The sequence below is a fragment of the Ischnura elegans genome, chromosome 2 (genome assembly GCF_921293095.1).
Source record: "Ischnura elegans chromosome 2, ioIscEleg1.1, whole genome shotgun sequence".
In the NCBI taxonomy this organism is placed as follows: Eukaryota; Metazoa; Arthropoda; class Insecta; order Odonata; family Coenagrionidae; genus Ischnura; species Ischnura elegans.
This window is the reverse complement of record NC_060247.1, coordinates 41,400,531-41,424,742: the sequence shown is the minus strand read 5'-3', so window position 1 is coordinate 41,424,742 and position 24,212 is coordinate 41,400,531. Positions and strand designations below refer to the sequence as shown.

Here is a 24,212-nt window from a genome sequence, read left to right as displayed (position 1 = left end):
AGATAAGCTGCAGCCTCACGATCTCCACTTGATGTGCCAATTTGAAGGCAGAAGTGAAGTTAGAATGTACTAACTCGTGGTACACAGATTACAAATGTAGTGCATAGGAGAGCAAATATAATGAGGTACTTTTTTACACTGTTAAAGGAAATTCAATGCATAAAATTTCCAATTCATTAAAATATATTTCTTGCAAATTTTTGCCATATCATTAAAAATAAATACATACACATTTGAGTACAAACAATTCAAAATTTACAATGCACTCTGGCCACATGGTAACACTTGCCGAACATTCATATTTATTCTTGACGTTGAAATGTACTTCTCAAAAGGCTTCCACATATCATCATTCTCCAATTCCTGATACACTGAATCCAAAAATCCATGACTTTTCTTGAAGGACAAATCTTGAGAAATATCTTCCCCCTTTTTATTCCATGGACAAAATTTTGCAGGTAATATTAAAGGAACACCATGATAGCAATGACGACTTTCACCTGACATGATCACTATGTCTCCACTATCTATCCTGATAGCCAGAGGCTTTTCTTCTTTAGATTTACCTCCAAGAAGGAAAATGGCACTCTGCCCGAAGCTACAGTAAAGAACAAAAAAAAAACAATGTTAGCATTATTCCTGGAGCACAAACAATCAGCATTAGTCATAAATCTAATAAATTCTGTGGCTATGCAATTTCACAACAGATGATCTTTAGGCAGCAATTATTAACTATTTACAATGAAAAAGCCCTGTTTCAAGAACTGTTATAACCCATCAGTGACCTATACTGGGATGATCCTGTCCATTGGAGCATCAAAACGGAAAATTAATACATACATACAAAATTGCTTGAACACACATATTTCACATTGGCAATGATATAGAAATAGATATAGGTAGTATAGCAATGGATATAGTCATTTTCCAATTTTTAAGCCAATACCAAATGAAGAGCACCTACAGAAATACTACTATGTATTCAAGGGTTCCAATTCCCTCAACCTTGATGGCATACCCATTACACAAAACAAATTTATTCCATCCTTCCCTAATTTATAATGTCAAAAAGCATCCTCGAGTCATAACTGTCCTACAAATGCCCTCATACTTCCCTTCCTCCATCACTTGCATTTATGTGAGCCCAATAAGCAACCATACAGTTTTTTATAATTTTTACATTAAATTTTTGCAACATCAACCAAAATTTTGCAAAAACTTTTATTTCTACGCCCCCAAAAATGTTTAAGGATTTTTGCCAAGCTATGCCCATGGCACCATCTGTGGCATTATACAATTAAATGGCTATGGTGTTGAATATAAGACATATTTTGAAAATTCAACAGAGTGGATTGGAGTAATATCCATTTTACACTGTATATGGTGGCTTCACCATGCTTCCATGCTTCTGAATTTACCCATGAAGACCCATGGTCATTTTAAATCTACATCTACATACTACATACTTTTCAAAGATTTCGAGCATAATACTCCATAATTTTTTTTCCACATCATCTGGTGAAAAATACGTAAATATATACGCCAATGTTACCATCCGTGCTTGCGTTCACCTGTGTCAGCAAAGGATTTCCAGTCATTTTTCAATGTTTACAAGTGAAATAGCAGTTACTCCCCGTGTTAAAGTTTATTTGGAATACCAGTAGTGCCTTCATTTTGAATACCGCAACTTATTCCCATCCTGTAAATAGTAAATAACCAGAAGTATTTTAATTTTTTACCGGGCAAAAACTACTGGAAAGGCAATTGTTTCATGAGAGATGATAATTTTTGCATTATATTTTTCAGATGAGCATTCAGATGGATTGGCTTGAATTGCTATTGAGACAAATATAATTTTTCACTGAAAGAAGTAGCAAGATGTTTGTGAGCATTGAGTAACATGGCATGCTTTTAGACCACAAGGCATCATAGGAAGTATTGTCCTTTTCTTTCTGGGGAAGACTTGTACATTAGTATTGTTCAGTTTTTTTTAAGAAAAATAGTGTGAGCATGGCATTATGATTGTGAGTAAACCATTTATGGTGGTCAGGGAAAAACATAATTTAACTGCTCTTTTGAGATGAAAAAAGGAGTATATTTGATTGTTATTAAAGTTTTCCCGATAACGTAGGATTACATGGAAGATTTTACGAATCACCCCGCCTGTGCCCTTCCCAATAGAACTTCATCTTTAATTAATAGTAACGCCCATTGGCATTCGGCTCTTTCATTCTATCCATACTCTCATCGGTCCCCTCCCACTTACTCTCCACTATGGATAGCGTTTCTTCATTTCTATTCCTCTCCATCCATCTCTTTTTCCGCTCTTTCTTATATTTACATCTGGAATGCCTTCATTCTTTTCTTGTCCCTTTCGTCAGTGTCTAAGTTTCTCAACCGTAAAGCTCTGCATCCCAAGCAGTATTTTTGGTAGCAGATAAATATACGTTGTATTAATGGTGCAGAAATGGTCATCAGGTGCCAACAAAAAACATATATATTTTTATCGGTTGAAAATTATGCATACGTAGTTTTGTGCTTGTAAGAATATAATCAGTATTTGTTCACTTGTAAGACTGACTCAGAGTATTCATTATGCGAGTGTAAGTTCTAATATTGCTGTGAAACCACTTATATACAGTAATGTGGAGGACATTGATATGCATGATCTCCCCAGGTGCCAATTATGGCTGATTCTAGCAGAAAAAAGGAAACAAAAAAGGGGAGTTCGAAAGGCTTCGTTTGGCATCTCAATGAAAGGGGCAAAGATAAAAAATATACTGTATTCTGATTGATAATGCTTGTAACATCTATTTTCTTTATTTCTCATTGCGTTTTGCTAGATTCAAACCATTATTCCAGTAATTATGGCAAAAAATCTTGAACGCTACATTCTTTTCCATTTGTTGCCGTAATACACTCTATTTCTATTCCCTTGATCGGTTATTTTCAAAGAAACTTTTGATTTCAAGTGTAATGGTGGTTTTAAATATTTTTGACTTGACAATGAGTCTTACTCTGAAAAACTATTTATAAGTTCTCTGCATTTTATGGTTATTTATCGGCCTGGGATAAAAACCAGGGATGGCAATAGAAACTAAACGAAAGTCAAAAAAACTAAAATTTCAATAGTTTCGTTCGTGTGAGTGAAATGTAGCAACGAAACGAAATGGATTTAAACCCTAGTGCTAAACTCAGGCTCAAAACGAAATCGGAGTCGAAACTACTTCAGATCGAAACTTAACTAAAACTCTGGGACGAAACGAAACACTGATAATGTTTCGCACCAGAGGGACCACGATCTTCACCTTCGGACGGTTTAGTTTCGACCCACACATCGAGTACAAAGTTTGGTTGAATGAAGTAGAGATTCAGCCTGCTGCCATTATATGCATGGGGCACTCATATTTTTACCACTAACAAGAGAAAGGTGAACGCAAACTGGCCACTCGATTTTTAAACTCAATGTTTTAACCTCTCCACACGTATGTCAAACGTAATGGGTCGAAACTATTCCCTCTTATCCCCCTCCACTCAACTTCTGGGATCGAAACTTAACTATGAGCAGCGGAGTTTCGATTTATTTAGTTTCGTTCCCGGGAGTAAAGTTTCGTCCCGGATCAAAACTAAACTCCTTGGTGATTTTCATTTCGTTTGGGAACGAAACTAAACCATGGCTCGTATTTTTGTTCAGTCTCACTTGCCATCCCTGATGAAAACATACTCCCAGAATAGTCAGCGAGTATCATCACATGCTAGTGCAAAGATGTATATCACACCCTCCTTTGTGGGGAAAGTAGGAGGCAAAGGGCAGGATAACATGTGCCTGCCCCATGTAGCAGATTCAGATTAACATATAACAATAAATCCATTTTTGAGGGAAGCAGGTGCCCTCCTCCATTCTCATTGACATAACCTATGCATCTTCAGGCAAAATATATCAAAAGGCTACTTTTACTGGGTCATCCCAATGTTGCAATGACACTGTATTAGCCATCGAGGTGATTAATTACGAGCAACCATGAGCACAAGACTGGATTTAGGACCTGCAGGCCGCCCGTGGGTAATGGCCTGTGGTAATGGCCTTCCACGGTGGGGATACAGAACACGGCTCAGAATACATAGTGAAAACGAAACGATGAAAATCAAAAGTTACCTGCAAAATCAACATTGTGTCTAATGAATAGGAAATAGTTTTATTGCTTTGTTAATAGTTAGATTTTTTAATGTAGGCCCTATGGCATGCCCTTCCATAAACTCCACTTAATTCCACTCCTGCTTGAGCACCAACAAGGAAATAAAATCTTTTAACAGCCAACATGCACTAGAGTAAACAACCTGAGAACATAACAAACTACAGCAATCAAAACTTCTCAGATTCTATTCTAAAAGTGTTGTACCCACTAATTTTCAAAAGAAAATGTAAAGTATTGTCCTGCATAATATGTTACCATCTTCTCAATTGTCACTGAGGGTAGTCCAAACATCCTTGAAGAAGATTTTAAAAAAGGCCTCATCTTAACCCTTTCGCTGCTGTTCAATCTCCGGAAACCTTCTCCTCACATGCGGCGAAAATGTTAAAATGCGTTTCGTGGGCCCATGGAGCAGGTACTTCTAGGATGGGTGTGGTACACCCTCCGAAGGGTCACTAATCGGCGACCCTTTCCTCGTCGAACTCACCCTCGCAGGACCGTCTCATCGGCCCTACCAGCGGGGGCCCTACCTCCCGAAAAGTGACCGCTCTGACTGCATTTTGAAAATCAACCAATCAATCCGATCATCACAATATGATTGTTCTCATCGCTCTCCTGCCAATCAAGCAATCAAGTACGTCTTTGAACCGTGTCTCTGCGATAAAAAATAACGATTTTGTTAACTTTGCAACAAAACGTGGCTGCGGACCACCGGAAAACGCCCATTATAATAAAGTTAACAAAATCGTTATTTTTCATCGCAGAAACACGGTTCAAAGACGTACTTGATTGCTTGATTGGCAGGAGTGCGATGAAAACAATCATTTTTTGATGATCGGATTTATTGATTGATTTTCACATTTCAGTCAGAGCGATCACTTTTCCGGAGGTAGGGCCCCCACTGGTAGGGCCGATGAGACGTTCCTGCGTGGGTGAGTTCGTCGAGGAAAGGGTCGCGGATTAGTGGGTCCCTTCGAAGTGCTTCGGCGAAAGTGCTGAACGTATAGCAGGGAGGAAGAAAAAGTACGTCCACCGCAGTCTACCGTGCGGACGTACTAGGTACGTCCACAGCAGTGAAAGGGTTAAGTGATCTTCTAATTGAAAAATAACCCAACGATTTTGAATTGTCTTTGTATTGCTTTGCCATTGCATGATTAGGTGCTTAGTTTCTGGATCACATTTTTTAAAAATCATCTTCTTATATAAGGTGATGGAGATACATTTTACTACAAAAATTAAGTACCATTCAAAATAAAATAGAGCTCTCATTACTCAGAAGTGGCTCAAATAAGTTGGTCAAGGCACCAAGGCTGTAAGAATAGCTTTAAGAAAAATTCTATTGAGGAAAGCAATCTAATACTGATGCCTTTCCTTCATTGATGATCCTCAATGGAAGCGGTCAGTTTTGTCAACTTGTTGACAAACCAGAAGAAGACATTTCTTTTTCCAATTGAAATCTAGCTTGAAGATGTAGACGACCTAAAAAATTAGCTCAAGGGGGATTCAATCGTAAGTATTGATTTTTAGTTGCATAACTACAGAAAAACACTTGGTTCAGCTGTACGCTGAATACTAAAATTAATACATTCACTGCTGACCCCCTCTGGGGACGTATATATTACACATACCTGAAGGACAAAAGCGGAGCATCTAGATTTAATTCTGAATGGTCAGTATGGCATGAGAGAGTTGAGTCCATGTGATAGTAGTTGATTATGGCAGCCTCTGCAGAAAATTTAGGAGATCCAGCGACATGGGCAACTTCCCGGGATAAGGCTGCCAGGTCTTCAGGGAAATCATTACGCTCATTTTCGCTATATACCTGAAAATCATACATCATAGTTTTAAAAAGTTGGGATTGAGGATTTGTATGTACAAAAAAGAAGATAGTCACATACTATATAAGGGACATAAACCGTGGAGAAATAGAGAAATGGGTTACGTAAAATAAAAAAAGCCAAACAGAATAAGGCTCACTGAGTCTTGATTTTAAAATAACTTAAAAACTAATGTCTAGTTTTGACATATAATAACTCCATCTGCTTAAAGTTAAAAAATTCTAAGCGCCAAAATGTTGTAGCATGTATTTCCAGGCAAGTCATTTTTCACAAATTTTCCAGTTTGGGAGGGAGGGGTCACCCCCACCCTCCCAAACTCACCCCAGAGCATACTCCAAGTTACGCCACTGGCAAAATACATGTATTGTTATCAAAATTGTAGCAATCACAGTAGCTCCACTGCTGTGAATTCTGTCACCGGTCGCATGAGGTAGCCAGAGAGCCATGATGGAGAAGAGGCAATTTTGGGAATGACCATGACCACATCATAAAAGATGGTTGGTTGATTATTGCATCGGATGGTTGATGATTGAATTGTTCCTTGTGATTATAGTTTGAAAATGGGAATAAATTCTTTTTTGAGGATTCCCATGCCACATTTTGGGAATGATTAATTTCTTGGGGTATTTTCTCCCTGGCTCAGCAAAGATGCAATACCCAATGGCTGATGTTTCCAAGTAGGCTTCCGTGGAGATTATGATGATACCTGGTGATTTTTCTGGGTATTCTTCCGCGTTTATCCATTTTGTAGGACAATATTTTGCCAACGTTCCAGTTGGCTTCCTCAGGTATTGTCCTACAAAATGGATAAATGCGGAAGAATACCCGGAAAAATCACCAGATATCACCCAATGGCTGATTTTTAGGCAGGGAAAGTAAAAAGCAATGACCATGAACCAAGGATGACTAAAATGCAGACAGTCACCTAGCAGTGCAACAACAGTACCTATTTCTCCAGCTGTCTTTCTCGCCTATGCTAATATTATTCTACTCTTCCCTTGGGGCCATTTTCAGGTGGATTTTTTTTCCTGCGAGCTAAACCCAGGTCAAAGAAATCACAATCCTTTGCATAGGGACCTGTTGGTTAAAAATAAAATCTTCCACCATTTCCCCACATTTCTAAGGGAAGCCACATCATTATTTACATCCACCATAAAGCAATAACCTTGGCTTGTAAACAGAACTCAGAAAAGTGTTCACTGCAGAGAGAGTCATATGTTTCTAGAAATTTTTTTCTGGCCACAAGAGATATTTTCATCCCTGAAAATATAGTGTTTTTATTGCAAGGTTTTGATCATTGGAACTGACTTTCAGATCCAGCAGGATATTATTATCAAAAAATGAGAAGAATTTGAAGAGTTGCTCACCCAATTATGTATGCATGTTAGAGGGAAATTTTAGAAAAAGAATAGAGAGACACTGAAGTAGCATTATTCATGAAGACTAGAAAAAGGTCCACAGAGGTCAAAAAAGAATGACACTTGTAATTACTATAAGAATAAAAGGTATTGGATAATTTCATTCAAGAAGAGGATAGCTGATGGATGACCAAAAAGGAATGCCCCTCAGAACAACACCATGGATACCAATACAATCCTGGGTGCCATCAGTGAAGATAAGTTTCAATTAGAGACGGTTTAATCAGGATGGTAGATCAACAATGGAGGCATGAAGCATGTGAAAAATTAACAGGATCTCTTCGTTGGATTTCTGGAGTTTCAAAGAACCTGCATCATCAAGGCCAATGGAAACAAAGCTCTCAAGGCCATCAGGAAAGGCACCATTGAAATTTTATCATTCATCAAAGAAAAAACCTCGAAGATGACTCTGGCAGACACTTGGTAAGTTCAGAATATTCTGAGAAACCTGCTTTTTGTTTCAGCTAACCATGATAGTAATGAAAATAGCAAATTCCATTCCAGGACAACAAAGTGCTGGTTGGAAGTCAATGGACATGTAGTGCATTGTAAAAGCGCAAGAAATGAGGAACATTGTACATTGCAGTCATTGAGGCAGCTGTTCCCGAGAAAACAGAAAGGGTCAACATTGCTGGAGCAGAAAATTCGACACTGCAGCAGTACCATAAGAGATGGGGACACCAAAGCAAAACACATGTGAGAGAGATGCTCAAGATATTGGGTATCACTGTGAAAGTAGAGAGATAACTTTATCATGTTTGGTATGAGGAGAAAGGGTACAAAGCCAGGAGAACTTTTACTGCTAATATTGTAGGTCCATTTTTGTGAAGAAAAAAAGGTTTTCTAGTTGTGCTCAAGGATAGCTACATTGAGTTTTGTCATGGCTTCATAATCAAACAAAATTCGGGCATCAAAGTTGAGTTCAAACAGGTTTTAGTACATGCAAGGTCACATTAGTACAACATTTGAGAGCCACTCAGCAAAAATAAAGGAGAATTAGACAGTGAAGAGATTAAGTGCAATCTAGTAGAGGGGGGAATCACAGAGAGACTGACAGTGCCATATACACCTCAGCAGACTCTCGAAAATTGAACAATCATCGCAATGGCAAGAAGCTTACAGTATTCGAATGGTGAAGTTGAATTTCCCAATACAATACGGGCAGAGCTGGTAACAACAGCCATTTACAATCTCAACATAACAGGAAAATTGTCAGGGAATGCAGTCAGTCTTTATGACTTTGGATGGGAAAGCAACTGACAATTAAACATCTGCATATCATTGAATCTTCCTGCCATGTTCACATTCCTTAGAAAATGAGAATGAAAATGGACAAGAAGGCAATGAAAGGTTTCTAAGTAGAAGACAACTGAGATGAGCACTTCAGAGTTTACATTCTAACTACCCACATATCTTGTTATACATACTATCAAAGGATATTCAATACGGTGGTTTCCTATTATTTTTTATCCATATTTATATATCCAAGAGAGGAATATTCGGAAGCTCTTACTTGTGATCTATGTAGATGATAGCTTGATGGTAGTGCCTGATCAACAGGAGAAAGAATCTTTCATTAAAGAGTTGAAGACAGAGTTCAAAATTGTTGCAAAGCAAGCATGCAATTTACTGGGCCTTGAAATCCAGATAATTTCATTAAGATAAGTCAGAGAGCATGTGCACAGAATATTTTAGAATGCTTCAATTTTCCAGGATTTAAACTGGTTTCAACTCCAATATTCAACCGAGCAGAAATTTCCACACCAGGGAAAGATGATGAGGCACCAAAGTTTCCTTACACACAGGATGGAGCTCTTGATGAATTTGATGCCTGGTACAAGACCACACATGGCTAATAGTGTAAGATTCAATCTGAAGACACGCAAAAATCCAACTCAAGAAGATGTGGTAAGAGTAATCAGATACATAACAGGGACATTTGATCTGAGGATTGTCTGTCTGAGCAAAGTAATTGAGGGTTTTTTGGACATCTACAGCGATGCAGATTTTGGATAATGCACATTGACTGGCTGCTCAACCTCTGGAATCATCGTTAGGTATGCAGGAGATATGAGTTCATGCATGAGCCAATGACAAACTGTCATAGAAACTTAGACAACTAAAGCGGAAATCATAGCAGCAAATGAAGGGGCCAAAGAGGCAATATGGCTCATCAGACTGGTCAGGGGGATTACATATACGGTTTAAACAAGCTCCAGTCATTCAAGTCAACAACTTGGTATCAGTGAGACTGCTATGAACCCAAAATTTCATCGCAGGAAGAAGCATATTTCTATTATGCACTTTTTCATCAGAGAGATAGTGACAGAAGGCAAGCTTGAAGTTCAACAGATCTCCACAGAACATACAGTGGCTGATATCAATTCGAAGCTGCTGCCTAAGACATATCTGAATATTTATTGTGTGAAATTGAAAGATTGGGAGAAAATAGAAAGGATAGTGAACAATTAGTGATGTACTTCTGTGAGTTGTGCAAGTAATTTCATCTCTATCAGTATATATTTCATGTTCACTACATGTAGTTACATCCAACTTTTATTAACAGGGGAAAGTGTTAAGTGAAAAAAATTAAGCAAAGTTGAATTTTATATTAAATCGAAACTTGAAGATTGTACGCGGTGGGAGGGCTCTATATATAATGGTGTAATAGCCGAAACCGATAATAAAAAAGAAATTTTTATAAACTTGTGGAAGAAACAAAGTGTCTTTCATTATTTTTGAATTTTATAGCTGATGGCTTGATCCAGAGATGGTGCTCTGACGCTGGTGCTGGATGCTCATTGTTAACTGAATTGTTGTAGTACTAAGAGGGCAAAAAAGGACCTAAGAAAGAACTGTGAAGGAGGCATCGAAAAGTTAATAAACAAATGATAGAAAAATAATCTCAATAAACTAATATAATTTGCTTTCCATGAGAATTTACTAAGGCTTTAATTATTTAATCGAGTACATATTAATTTTAATTCTGTGGATGTGAAAACACTACTGCAAACAATTAATGAAAAATAATCATTAAAGAGAAAGTTTTAAAAATTCAGCCAGGTTGTACTAGATTGCTTAGAGTAGATCATTCCCAACACCATATCACACCACCCTCACCAATTTCAAGCCCCAAAGCTTAACAGGAGCTGTTACATCCAATGAATCTTTTGCCATCGGAAGATTATAGTTTGAGTACACATAAAAATAACAGGACAAATGTTAATAATAAATAATTGAAAAATACCAGATTAAAAGTAAACAAAAACTAACTGATACACAAAAATTGACTGAATCCTCTACATAAATAAAAAATGACTTAATCCCATATATGTACCAGTTTTAGGTTTGTAACACCCAAGAATGAATCTATTTTACATACGCAAAATTCTTTGCAAGAAAAGTATCTTTGGATTTGTCAAATTTTTGCAAATTCTAAATGTAAACTACTATGCATTATCAAATTCATTCAGCTTTGACAAAAAGTTGTAAGCTGCAACAATGTTTTTTTGCACACTTTAGCTTCAAAAGTTCAACTTCAAGCATCAATTTTTTTTAAATATCCTTGAATAACCCGCATTAATGTTTTTTAATTCCATAAGATATTAACACGTACCGGATTTCAAGTGTGCTACCCCTGATTAAACTCTCCAAATGCACTTCCAACATTGATAGATGGGACTCGGTAATTTATGGGCAGTTTTAAGAAAATATGAATTGATTGGAGGGATAGGTGACTCATTCATACCTTGTATTTGGCTCAGACTGCACATGGGGGTTGCCAATGAAGAATCAAGGGTGGGCAAGCATTGGCTGAATTGTTAGTAAAGGCTGTCCACTATCACTCATGTTGTACAAATTGTTAAGGGGAGGAGGTTATTAGAGAGGTAAAGGAGGAGTTAAGAGGTTGAAATGGTGGGATTGCTGTTTAAATGGCTGAGGTTTGCAGATTATCAGGGATTGATAAGGCATTCATGAAAGGCTTGCAGGCTCTAGTAGATGCACTAAGTAAACAGTACAAAGAGATTTATCACAAAAAGGTCAAAGTCATCGCAGGCAAGGATTGAGAGGATTAACGTAAGAGTACAAGGACTCTGATAGTCACAAAGAACTGTATCATAGGATTCATAGTAATCTATATGATTCACCTGACCTCTACATTATGTATTTGTTTGAAAGATTTGAGCCATCATATGGACATTAACATGGTTCATACAAACTTCCCACTTTCAATTTTCCTGACTTTTCCCTGCTTTCCAGTACAAATTTTAAACATATCTGACTTATTATCAATGGCATAGCGGTCATATATGTACATGGATAACATGCAAAAATGCAACAAGGCATATTATGAAATAATAGAAATAAATTCAAGCCTTAGTGGTGGTAAAAGGAGTGAAGTCAAGTAGCACCAAGTAGGCACAATTCTATGCTTCCCAACTAGCATGGCAATAAAATGCTCACCTTGTCGCTAGCTGCGGCACAGCCATGCTTCATGTGTTCAACCATGAATTGTATAAACTTCTTCCACATCTGGAGTTTTTCCCTGACCACAATCCAATTTCCATTACATTTCCCTGACTTCCAGTACCGATTTTAATATTCCCTGACCAGTATGAACCCTGATTAACCCCTTCACTGACGGATATTTCTCAACAAATATCACAAAAAATGTCATATTATTTTATTATTTTTTTAAATTATTTACAGGTAGATATTAAATAAAAAACATTCATTTAAGTGTTTTACGAAGTCATTTATTTTAAAATTTACTCTTATTATATCACTTTTTAAAAAAATTCATGTATTCTTGCATAAAAATCAAGTAAAATATTTCACAATAAATATAGTCACAAAAATTAATCACTATAAAAACAGATGATGGAGTTAGAAAAATATTAATATAAACTCCAAATTTGAAACGGTAAAATATTATATAAACTAAAAGTCTATTTTTGTGTGGTATACTTTGAAACACCCACATTACAGTCAGGGCAAAAATTGCGACTCTCCCTCCTCACCATTTTTCCACGCGCATCTCGCTTTCGGGAGCACACGGCACACTTCCGAGTTGGGTTTGACTTATTTTCCGTGGGTGGGATTATGTCTGGGAAATGGCTCTCGGTAATTCGGAGGGGATGGGCTTTTGCAGGTGGCCTACCTGCCTTAGGGGAGGGAACACTTGGGAAGTACAGTTCAATCATTTTATCTATTAGGTCCAGCCTGTATTGCAAATGTGTTTTATTACCACCTGTTTTTCGACATAAAACATATGAATTCCATAAGCAAATTTCCATCAAATGAAAAAATAATTTTTTACAATATTTTTCCCCTCTTTTTCTTGGGATTGGATAGTCAGCCAAATGCTGATCTACCCTGTCAACACCCCGCATTGCCTCATTGTAATTGATGACTACCTTTGGTTTCATAACCACTGCCCCCCTTTTCTGCACCTCTCTCATTTCCCTATTGTGAACTGTAGAGAGTAACGTTACTTCCTTTTTGTCCTTCCAGGGAAGAACCAAAATTTTTCCTTTACAGAAAGCTGCCACATCTCCTTTCTTCATTTTTTTCTTCTTCAGCCCCTCTGGCATCCCCTTTCCTGTTCTGCACACAGTTCCATAAGTATCACAAGAATGAGAAACTAGTTCCTCGGCTAGTTGTGGAGAATTGTCTGTCGTGACGCAATACCCTTTTTCAAATAGTGGTTTCATCAGTGACAATACCACTTGGGAGGACATTGGCTTACTTTCAAAGTCTTTGTCAAGAGTAGTGCCTTTCCCGGTATAAATGATTGTTGACCAGAGGTATCCAGTGCTGGGCTCGCAGGAATCTAGCTCTTTGTACAGTAATTTGCAGAGGAAATAAATGTAAGCTGTGAACACTCCAAAAGACTCAGTAGAACTGACACTAGAATTTTATGGAATGGGAGTGTAAGTAACCCAAAACAGATAGTGGTAAAAGGACAGAGGCAAAGAAACCAAAACATGAGGGTCAGAGGCATTGGGAAGGGAAAAATGGTGAGAAAGAGTGTTTTTTGTCATGTGCAGCTGTAAAAAGGGAAAGTGGAGGGCAGTAGGGAAAAACCGATGAGGGTGCAGTGGTTGCATGAAAGGGAGATCGGAGGGGAGGAGGATGAAAAGGATGAAAGGGCCACCACAACAGTGTAAAAGGAAAGGTGGAGGGGAGAGAACAATGGATGAAGAGAAGGGATGGATAAACAAGGGGGTTGGGAGATAGAAAATATGTCTTCCCTGGAAGGGAGAAATAGCTGAATAGCCGAAGGTTCTATGTCAAATCTATGCACGGTCACAAATATTGATGAACTTACAGAAATGAAATAATAATCAGTTGTATTTGTAGCTAAATAACAAACGGAAAACTAAAAAACAAAGATATAGTTTGTCATTATAAAGAAAAAAGACAATAAAACATCACTGAGCAAGTTGATTTTTTGTGCGAAGATTTTGACACCATATTGCTGAAAAAGAACATTATCAGAAAGTTCCCGACTACTGTTACGTAGTTGACAGAAATGGCTTTCGAACACGCGACCTTTGGAATAGCAGCTTGGACGTAATTTATTTACGAGGTCCCGTCGACTACACTGAAGAGTAAGTAATGATAATTTTGCTTAGTAGTGTTTATAAAATGTTTCAAATTAATTTATTCACGGAATAAAGATAATACAACATCCTTTCCGATAGCAAGATTCGAACGCGCGACCTTCAGAATAGCAAGACGGCACTTGTCTGCCGACTCACTTCGGCTGTTCCAACGATTGATAAAAACTCTGCGAAAAGTCATCGCAGTTATTTATAAAACGCATAGTTTCTTTGTTCATTTATCACATCTCGATACACAATAGGTTTAGAAACATAAACATTACGAGAAATAATAGATTTTTCCCCTCTTTTGGGCCTCGAAAAAACGTAGAAGTTTGCCGGATATCATGCATTGTGAAGACACGTATGCACTCTCACGGCAAAACTACGTACTTCTAATAAGGGGACGAGATATCTCGTCTAGATCACGAAAGAAGAAGCCAACTTGACATAGGACGAGTTAACTCGGCCGCGTCAGTTTTTGCGCGTCTTGTTAGGACGAGATATCTCGTCCGAATCAGGGAAGGGGTTAATGGACATGAAAAATATGACCTTGAACCAATGATGAAATCAACAACTGTTGGCTTACTAAAATCCGATTATCTGAAATAAATACTTAAAACTTTGCAAGGCTACAAAAATAGTTTTCACGTACACGTGTGACAAATGATGCTGCTGAAAGAAAGAAATAGCTTTGATGCAATACCGCCAGCAGAATTTTAAAAGTAAGGAAAATTTTACATGCTTGCCCTATATCATGCAAGCAATGCAACAAAGCCACAACAAGTACATTCAAGTGAATTCCCTTCTTGTCAAACTTTTTATATTAACACTTGTTTTTCCCATTATAAGTTGACATTTTAAGTATTATTTTGAAAAGATGTATATGAAGATTTAAACTGTGTTTCTACGTCCAAAAAATATCTAATAAAAAATTATCCAGCGAAAAAAGTTATTTTTCCAAAATTTTCACCAAATTCAAAAACTTTTACCATGTGACATAGAAAAAACTCAGATGATTAAGCTGAAATATTACATCTACAGAAAGCTACTACAAAAAGGAAAATAAAAATCGATTAAAATAACTTAGAGATTTTTAAATAAAAAATAGAACAAAGGACACAAATATGCATGAAATATTAGGGCAACAGCATAGGCGATAAAAAGGAGTGAAAATTTCAAATATATTTTAGAAATATTTTGAGTTCAGCCGTAGAGTAAGTATATTCTAGAGGGCTCACGGCATAGGAGGAAATCGTATCGACTGTTTTAATTCTCAAACAGCCGATAGATGGCCCTTGAGTGGCGAGCTAGAGGCGAGAGAGTCAGGTCTCAAGGTTCCAAGGTATATACTTACTCTATGGTTCAGCTGAATTAACACAGTGGTCATTCACAGTTTATTCTTTTACATATCCACTTGTGAATCGATATCCTTACTTTACAATTTCCTTCAAAGATAAAAAAGGCAGTAACAAAATGATATTCTGCAGCCACAATGAAAATATTTTATCCTGAGTTGCTTGAAACGGGGCTAAATCAGTCAAAGCATACAATATTACCATCAAGTCCCTAGCAATTCCCAACTTCCTATCCTTAAAAGCTGTACCCTGCACACTGAAAGATCCCAGTGATTTCAATGACATGATAAGATTTGATACAAATTTCCCCACTTGTGCCAGACGGAATGCTCCCCAATCATCAAAAAATCATCACATGGGCTCTCAAAGCAACAGCTGTCATTACAGTTCACTCTCCACACATACCACTACATATTCCTTTCAGTTACTTCAGAGATCATTATCCATTATTATTATTATAAAGTCTTTATTCATCCTGAGCACATTTACATGTGATGGATGTCGTCATTTTTACATTGTACAATCAGAACATTAAAGTTGAAACATATATATGTAGTTTGTATTCTGATAGTAACATTTAAGTAGCATTAAAAATAATATTTAAAAAATGGATGAAGTCAAAAACACAAGGTGGAAAAATCAAGTTCAAAGTATTCCTTAATATCATACAATGGTCTGTCCAGTAGCCACTTTTCCATCACCCCATGAAACTTGTTAAAGGTTGTATGGTGAGCAGATTTGGGCAGCATATTAAAAAATTTAATGTCAGGAGTTGCCCTTTGGGTTTTGGCCAGTCTGCATCTAGTTACCTCTATGTTATTTTTATTTCTAGCATTATGATTGTGGACATCAGCCCTAGTTTCATACACTTTTAAATTCTTTTTTACAAGCAGTAAGCAATAGAAAATATACAAATTGATGACAGTCATTATTTTCAGCTTCACGAATAAGGGTTTACAATGTACATAAGGTAACTGATTTTCATTACACATTACTCTCACAATTTTTTTCTGTAGTATTTTATGAGCTTCACAGGCATGTCCCCATAGTCTGATACCATAGAGTAGGTGGGAATGAAAAAAAGCATAACAAACTGGTAAGAGGTAAGTGTCAGAAATGCACATTTTTAATTTCCTGATCAAGAAAGTGGCTCTTGAGAGTTTTATTGAAACCAGTAGAATATGTGGACTCCAATCAAGTTTTGAGTCTAGGTGAAACCCAAGGAGTTTTACTGGACCAGTACATTCTTTTTTAAGATTGAAGAGGAGGGACTGGGTTTTATTCTGATAGAGTATCAAGTTATTAGCCGCAAACCAGTCATTAGCTTGTTCCAGAATTGTTGGTGTTAAATTTGCTGCTTCCCCAGAGTCATTACAGGGTTGGAGAAAAGTTGTGTCATCAATATACAATACACAGTCAAAAGAAACATTATTAGGTAAATCATTTATAAGAACCAGAAATAAAAGTGGACCTAAAACTGACCCCTGTGGTACTCCATATTGATTGTGCAGAAATTGAGAATGATTGCCATTCACCTCTACTTTCTGATAACGGTTGGAGAGATATGATTTCAGTAAGTTCTATACCTTGAATACCATAGTGTCGTAATTTTTGAATGACAATGTCATGATTAACACAATCAAAGGCTGAGGATAAATCACAAAGGGTTAATGATAAACAGAGCCGATTCTAAATAGCTCTGATGGCATTGTTAATTATATATTCAACAGCTGCTGTGGTTGGCTTTCCAGATCGAAAACCATACTGTGATTCAGAAAATAACTTAGTACTCTCAAAATGTGTATGTATCTGGGTGGACATTATGTTTTCGAAAATTTTTGCAAAGACTGGCACAATAGTAATTGGTCGGTAGCTTTTTGGACAGTTCTCGTCCCCGGACTTGAAGACTGGGATCACTTTAGAGTATTTATGGTGGTTGGGAAATTGACCCTGTTTTAGACAGGAATTGAAGATTTGTGATATTGGGCGGGCAATCATCAGCCACAATTAAGTCAACAATCATTAGTCAACAATCCTATGATTGGTTTGATGCAGCTCTCCACTCAATTCTCCTGTCGGCTAATCTTTTCACACCTTCGTATTTCTTCCCTTTCACATCCTTCTTTATCTGTTCCATATATTTTGTGCGAGGTCTTACTTTTCCGTTCTTGGCATCAACTTGTCCTTCGCCAATTGTCTTCATCAGGCCATCATGTCTCAATATGTGGCCTATAAGGTTGTTCCATCTTCTAATTAAGTTTTTCATGAGGCTTCTCTTCTCTCTTACTCTACATAGGACTTCCTCATCACTAACTCGGTCGATCCATTTGATCCTAATCAATCTTCGGTAGCACCGCATTTTGAAGGACTCTATCCTTGCTGTCTCCTCTGCTGTCATTGTCCATGTCTCACTGCAGTATAGAAACATACTCCAAATGTAGGTTATTATCCTCAATCCTTGCTTTCTCCACTGCTGTGATTGTCCATGCCTCACTTTCATATAGAAGCATACTCCAAAAGTAGGTTCTTATGTATTGTTTCTTTACTTCCATTTTTACGGTTCCCGCTGTAAGCATGTCTCTCTTTTGGTGGAATGCTCTCTTTGTTTGGGCTATTCTGCTGAAAATTTCTTTCTTGCTTCTCCCTTTGCTAATTATCCTGCTTCTCAAATAACAAAATTCATCCACCTCTACCAGTTTTTGCTTCCCTATCTTAATGTTAGTCTTTTCTTCTTCTTTTCTGCTGCATACTACTCCCTGATATTCAATGAGACTTATATATTTGTGCATTCATATCCAATAATTATTTCTTAAGATATTAGCATAAATTGATCCCCTCCTTCCACTAATGGCATTTGACTCATACTGCATAACAAACCCTTATTCCATGACTGATTCTATTCTACAATCCATCTCTTAACATTTCATTATCAATGCAATTACAATTAAGCAACACAAAAATATAGAGTGAGCCTATTAAAAAAAAACAATATTTAAGATGACAGAACATCAGTTAATATACATACCTTTGTATCCCAGTTATGATGATATCCTAAAGTAGCCCACCGGAGTTTCTCCATCAGCTTTGAACCTTGCTCATCATCTCTAAAAGTGCAAATAAAATAAGGAGAGAAATAAGTTTTTCTCATAGCTTCAGTTTTGGCAAAACTTATGTTACCTTTTCATGGAAAATTTTGTATTTTACCAGGGCCTTAATAGCCTTATACAAAAAAATAACAATCCTGAATTCCTGACAAATTCTGTCAATTTTATCAACATAAGAAATTTCTAAAATAAGAGAAATAACAAAATATAAATAACTGCTTTGACAGCCATTGTAGTGGAATAACTTGATTAAAATCAAATGAATAAAAAGTGATTGGGTCAGAATAATATACCAATCAAAATACAGTAAAATTTGTTCACAACAATAACATGCATCAAGAAATCTAACCTAAAATGATGTGAGCTCTCACTTACTTGTGTCTCATGGCCAAATCTGTTGATTATTTTGCATACAATGAATATCAATTATACACAATCAAATCATCGCTTAAAAAAATTAATTACTTCTTTTATAATATAGTTCCTATAGGGGAAAGAAAATAACCACCAGTATGAAACCTAATATGATACTCAAGACATTAAGAATAATATGACAATCGCAATAAAATAATACAGAAAATATATTTTATGCTGGTAGCAAAATCAGCTGTTCTCATCTAAGTATAATTGTTGATTTGAAAAAAATCTTAAGTTGCTCTGGCTAATCATCTGTAACCAGTGTGAGACCTATATATGTATACAGTAGACTCTCATTAATACGAACAACGTTATTACGAAGCAATTAGTTGGTCCCGACAAAAAGGCCTATCCAATCTATAGTAAAAAGAAACGTTATTACGAAATTTTTGTTATTATGAAATTACGAACCTCAGTCCTGATCCCGGCAGTTATAAAATGAACTTTATTACAAAGTTTCGCAAAAAAGCAACAGCATTTAGGTGGATATACACTTCACTATGTTATCATCATTGATCTACGTTTAAGTTCTCTTCTTGTACTGTGTCCGAGAGCATCAATTTTTGTTCTTTCTTCAGTAAGAGATACTTCAATATACACTCAACATCATATAATAAGCTTCATTCCAGTGGAATTGTGGTGACCCACTCATTAAAGCTCGTTCATTGGACGTACAGTTAGTCCTCTTCCTACACACATTGGATTTATTGCAGTTTGTCGATGCGACACGAAATGGCGTAGAGGAACTCGCACTTTGGGCATAATCTGAACAAACTACAGTGCAACCTCGATATAACGACACCCCACGGTGCACTAATAAACACTCGCTATAGCGAATTGTCGCTTTACCGGATGTGGAGCAAATAATAGCCAATATACCTGTTGTGAACAGAAATACAGGAGCAGGATTGGTGCGGCGACAGATAAACATCTTTCCGATAAACGTAAGCATAAATCCAGATGAAAGGCGATGTTTTTTTGCATCACTAAATTTCCTTACACAAATAACGACTAACTATTCAAACAATTTATAAGCGCCGCACTGAATAATAATCATGCAAAGCATTGTTTCGTCAATCATTATATTTATCGAACGACAGTTTACCACATAAATTTGAGACTGAGCACTCCATTAACTTCATTTTTAACAGATCGCTAGCAGTTACAGAGGTTAAGGAGTCTTGATGAAAGTTTTCCGGCGGTGAAACTCTCGCTATGGCGAGAGCCAACGCCGAAAGGGTCTCGTAAAAACGAATTTTTTAACACGCTTATTATAGGGTCAATTGACGGTGCATCGGCTATCTCTCGTTATAGCGGGGGTGTCGCTATAGCCCGTACTCGCTTTAACGAGGTTCCACTGTATCATTTAATCCGGTGTGAAGTCAGGAAATGTTCAGCGTTTCGCCCATTCTTTCTACCTGCGGACAGAGATTTTTTTCGGCTCCGGCTATGTTGCAAGATAGATCAGTTGGTCACAATCGCGAGTTGACGCAAGATTGTGATGCTGAGTTCCATTCTGCAGGATAACCACTCTCCAAGATCCCTTGTATTGGTTTACCAACTAACGAGCAAGGTCTCAGAATGCATCTTCTTCGTATATCGAGGACTTGCGCATAATTTGATCACGTATATTACACACTTGTCTCTGAAGATTATAAATGCGGGAGATTAACACTTACCATGCTGACCCTATTACTATAGATGTGTACCCCCGTCCTGACCATTTTCAATACTTTCGTCTTATTTCTTAGCAAATAACCTCTGATGCACAGAATAGGTGTTTGGTATCATTTTGAAGAATGAATTTCCTTTATTTTTTCATTTGTATATTTTTAGGTTGGTACCACTTTGTTAAAAAATGGCTATTTACCATATTTCAATAGATGGCATAATATTCAACCCGTAGAAAAAAATGAAAGATTTTATGTGTCGTAATATTACGCCTATAGCCCGCAAAATGATAAAGATATAAGAAATTTTGACAAGGTATGTTTTTTTCCGATGATTCCTAAAAGAAGCGTTAATACGAACTTTGTCATTACGAACCTCCAGTTTTTCGGTCCCCTGAACTTCGTAATAATGAGAGTCTACTGTATCCCTTTCCTTTGAGCTACAACCTTATTGAAAAGACTTCAATATTCCAATAACGCAGCTGTACTCTAGTGATGATGATTCCCAAATATTCCTCGTAGAGGCACCCTTACTAGATAGGTCGAAGGTTAGATCAAGAAGAAAGGCAGTCCACGTGGTAGAGTCACACAAAAAACTGCAAAGCACATTTGACCAAAAATTTCCATCTTCTCCCTTGATTTTAATCATCACAGATCCTGGGATATCATCACTGAATTTCTCAACCTCAACAATGAGACCTAGTTTCAACATTTTCACATAACTACTCCAATAGGGTAGTGTCCTTCATCAAAGAAAACGTAAGGCATTGATTGCGATCCATTACCCACCATTAGTGTATTCATAATACACAAATTATTTGGTTTTTGAAATACCGGTTTAGACGAATGGCAAGGGTCAAATTTTATCCTCATTTGAAAAAGGCCAGATTGGCGCCCATGCAATTCCACTCCGCATGACGTCACAGGGACCTAGTTTCTACACGAGAGGATAGGAGTTATACATCGTCTGAGGTTACCAATGCATGCATGAGGCACAGAGCTCAGGGAAACATGTCTTAATAATCACCTATTAAAACTGGCTAAGTTCGGAAAGTTTTCTTCGTTTGATAAGGTATTAATAAACCTTTTTTAAGCCAAGCGCTACCATCCAGCAAGGTACTCAGCTATCCGCTAGCATCCTGCGACGTATCAGCGCTAAGCCTCGCCTCAAGGTCACCTCACCGGGCGGGAGGGGGAACCAGAAATACGACGTACGGAGATATTTCCCAGCATTCATACTTAAGCGTCGCATTTTCACGCGCTTGAAAATTTTCACTTTTCATTTAATTGCGAAAAATAGATGTCATTTAAAAATCTAAAAGCGTGAAATACGTACTCCAGGAGTAATAATCTTTCGATTAAAGCAATAAAAAAATAATAGGAAACCACCCGTTGCACATTAATATGGAAATTGAATCATCATGTGCCACAGATAAAGTGCTCAGGCAAATTGATAAAATCATTATCACTGCCAATCACTCACATGATTTCACCTTCTGCAATTCGACACTTCATAATGAAAGTCCAGAAGGAGAATAGGGGAACCCATATTGATTCTCTATACACGACTCAATTAACTTCATTAAAATGTGTAAAATTTAAAATATTTATCCCTCCACTAGCAAATTTGACCATCATTGCCACAGGGAACAGAAAGAACATCACTCCCCACATAGCATGTTAGCTTATGTCAAGCTTGATTTTTCCTTGCCATGTCAAGGTTGAATTTTTCAAGCCTGAGTCCAGCCTATGTCAAGCTGCCAAACTTGATTTTCCCTTGTCGTGTCAAGGTTGAATGTTTCAAGCCTGAGTCCAGCCTATGTCAAGCTGCCAAACTTGATTTTCCCTTGTCGTGTCAAGGTTGAAATATTTTCTGGTCAGAAAGCTCAGTCACTCACAAAACTAACTTACAACTCACCACTCATATATAACACTAACTCACTCACCTGTGGCTAGCAAGAGCACACAGTGTTATACCACCTTTTATTACCAGCTTACATTTCTATGTGGGAAGGTGTCATACCCTTGATTCAGGCTTGTTTTATCAAGCTTGCAACAACCTTGACTGGTGGAGACTAGTTAGCTTGATTCAAGCTTGAATCAAGCTAACAGGCTTGTTTTTTCCAGGTTGCTGCAAGCTTGCAGCCTTGATCAGTCAAGCTTGAATCAAGCTTGATTCCAGCTTGCATTGCTATCTGGGTGGGTACGCCCTTGTTTATGTTTATTGTGTCCGTACCTGAATTCAAGATGAAATGTAACCACAGATAATTTTTTCACGTCTCTGACTTTAGCCAAAAAAAATTAAAGGACAAAAACATTAAGTAATTCTATTCTCCTTTAATATTATTATCAGCAAAATGAATAGAATTAGACACGAGCTTCCTGATGTACTTCGGACTTCGAAGCCTAAAGGCCACTATACACGGTGAATGATAATGTGAATGATCATACTGAATGATCACGTGATCATTCACAGGATCATGCGAGCAAAATGGAACATGTTCTAATTTTCACTGAATGATCATGTGCATGAAGGTTCATTCACGAATTGTTCCGTTATACAAGGTAAATGATCATGCTGAATGAAAATAAGGCCGCTATACAGGGCGAATGATTTGATGAGCGGCCTTAAGTTGTGCAATACCACAGCCCTTAAATAAGACTATATATCACAATGACAGTGTACCAAGATAAAAAATAAAAATGCATTGGTTCTGAGTTTCATGATCCCAGCATTGGATTAGATAGTTCTGAAAGAAAGTACCAAAAACTTATCAATAGGGATTTTTGCGATAAACCTTGGAGTTTCCTCTTTTAGTGTGGCCACTAAAATCAAGCAAATAACTTATCAATAAAGGATATGATTTTTTAAGAATCTTAAGAACAGTTATTTATGAGCGGATTTCCTCCCTGGTTGAATGGTAATCAAGAGTTACTCCTTACCTCTGGCATTCGCTCCACCAATCTCCATGTTTGGCATCCCCATGGACATCAAGGTTGAGGTGATTAGGCTTCCTGGAGTAATGTTTCAAGCAGCGATAAATCCAGTACCTCTGGCCGATATTCGTGAAAGGATTTGAGATAAAAATAAATCCTACCAAAGAGCGCAAAGTTCAAATTTTAAAATTTACTCTGATGTATGCAAGCACCAAAAGCTAGAGCAACGATCTTCACAAAGAAGATAAACTTTACCTGGCTTTTCTTCCAGGGAATATATTTTCCATTCACTGCTTGGTGTTAGACCAAGGGCACCGCAGCTGATGCCGACGGGAGGCGGTAGCTGTGAAAGAAATCATTAGCAAATGAAATTCAAGAATCATTTCTCAATGCAATGAAAAAAGAGGTTAAAAATTTAGCTGGAAGAATTAGTGATTAATGGAAAGATAAAATACAGTGATACAGCAGATAACTAAGGAAACATAACATTCGCCGGCACACCCACATTATATTTTTTTACTTCTTTACTCGAAAAATCTATTACTTCTTCAAGTGTCGGGGGAGGACACCTTCGTTTATAATATTTAAAAGCTTCTTTCAACATTTCCAAAAATACGCGAGTTTGTTACATGGCGCCTCGAATTCTTCTTTCTGCAGCCACAAAAGCGATGT

The 24,212-nt window shown here is 37.2% G+C and overlaps 1 protein-coding gene across 1 annotated transcript; it reads right to left on the bottom strand.

Annotated features, from left to right (window-relative positions):
* LOC124153644 (nucleic acid dioxygenase ALKBH1) lies at positions 1–24,212 on the bottom strand. The gene is made up of 6 exons (XM_046526940.1): positions 24,046–24,212; positions 23,796–23,883; positions 23,547–23,697; positions 18,438–18,516; positions 5,822–6,015; positions 1–598 (listed from the first exon to the last, which is right to left on the bottom strand). The coding sequence occupies exons 1-6, from the start codon at positions 24,142–24,144 to the stop codon at positions 256–258; spliced, it is 954 nt and encodes a 317-aa protein (XP_046382896.1). The 5' UTR covers positions 24,145–24,212; the 3' UTR covers positions 1–255.

What these genes read in the sequence shown, in the direction of transcription:
- LOC124153644 (XM_046526940.1), bottom strand. Translation starts at nt 24,144, where the DNA reads ATGTTGAAAGAAGCTTTTAAATATTATAAACGAAGGTGTCCTCCCCCG. An exon ending in AAGAAGTAAAAAAATATAAT is followed by an intron (nt 23,884 to 24,045) that starts GTGGGTGTGCCG and finishes TTTCTTTCACAG; the next exon opens with CTACCGCCTCCCGTCGGCAT. An exon ending in TGGTGGAGCGAATGCCAGAG is followed by an intron (nt 18,517 to 23,546) that starts GTAAGGAGTAAC and finishes TTGCACTTTTAG; the next exon opens with AGATGATGAGCAAGGTTCAA.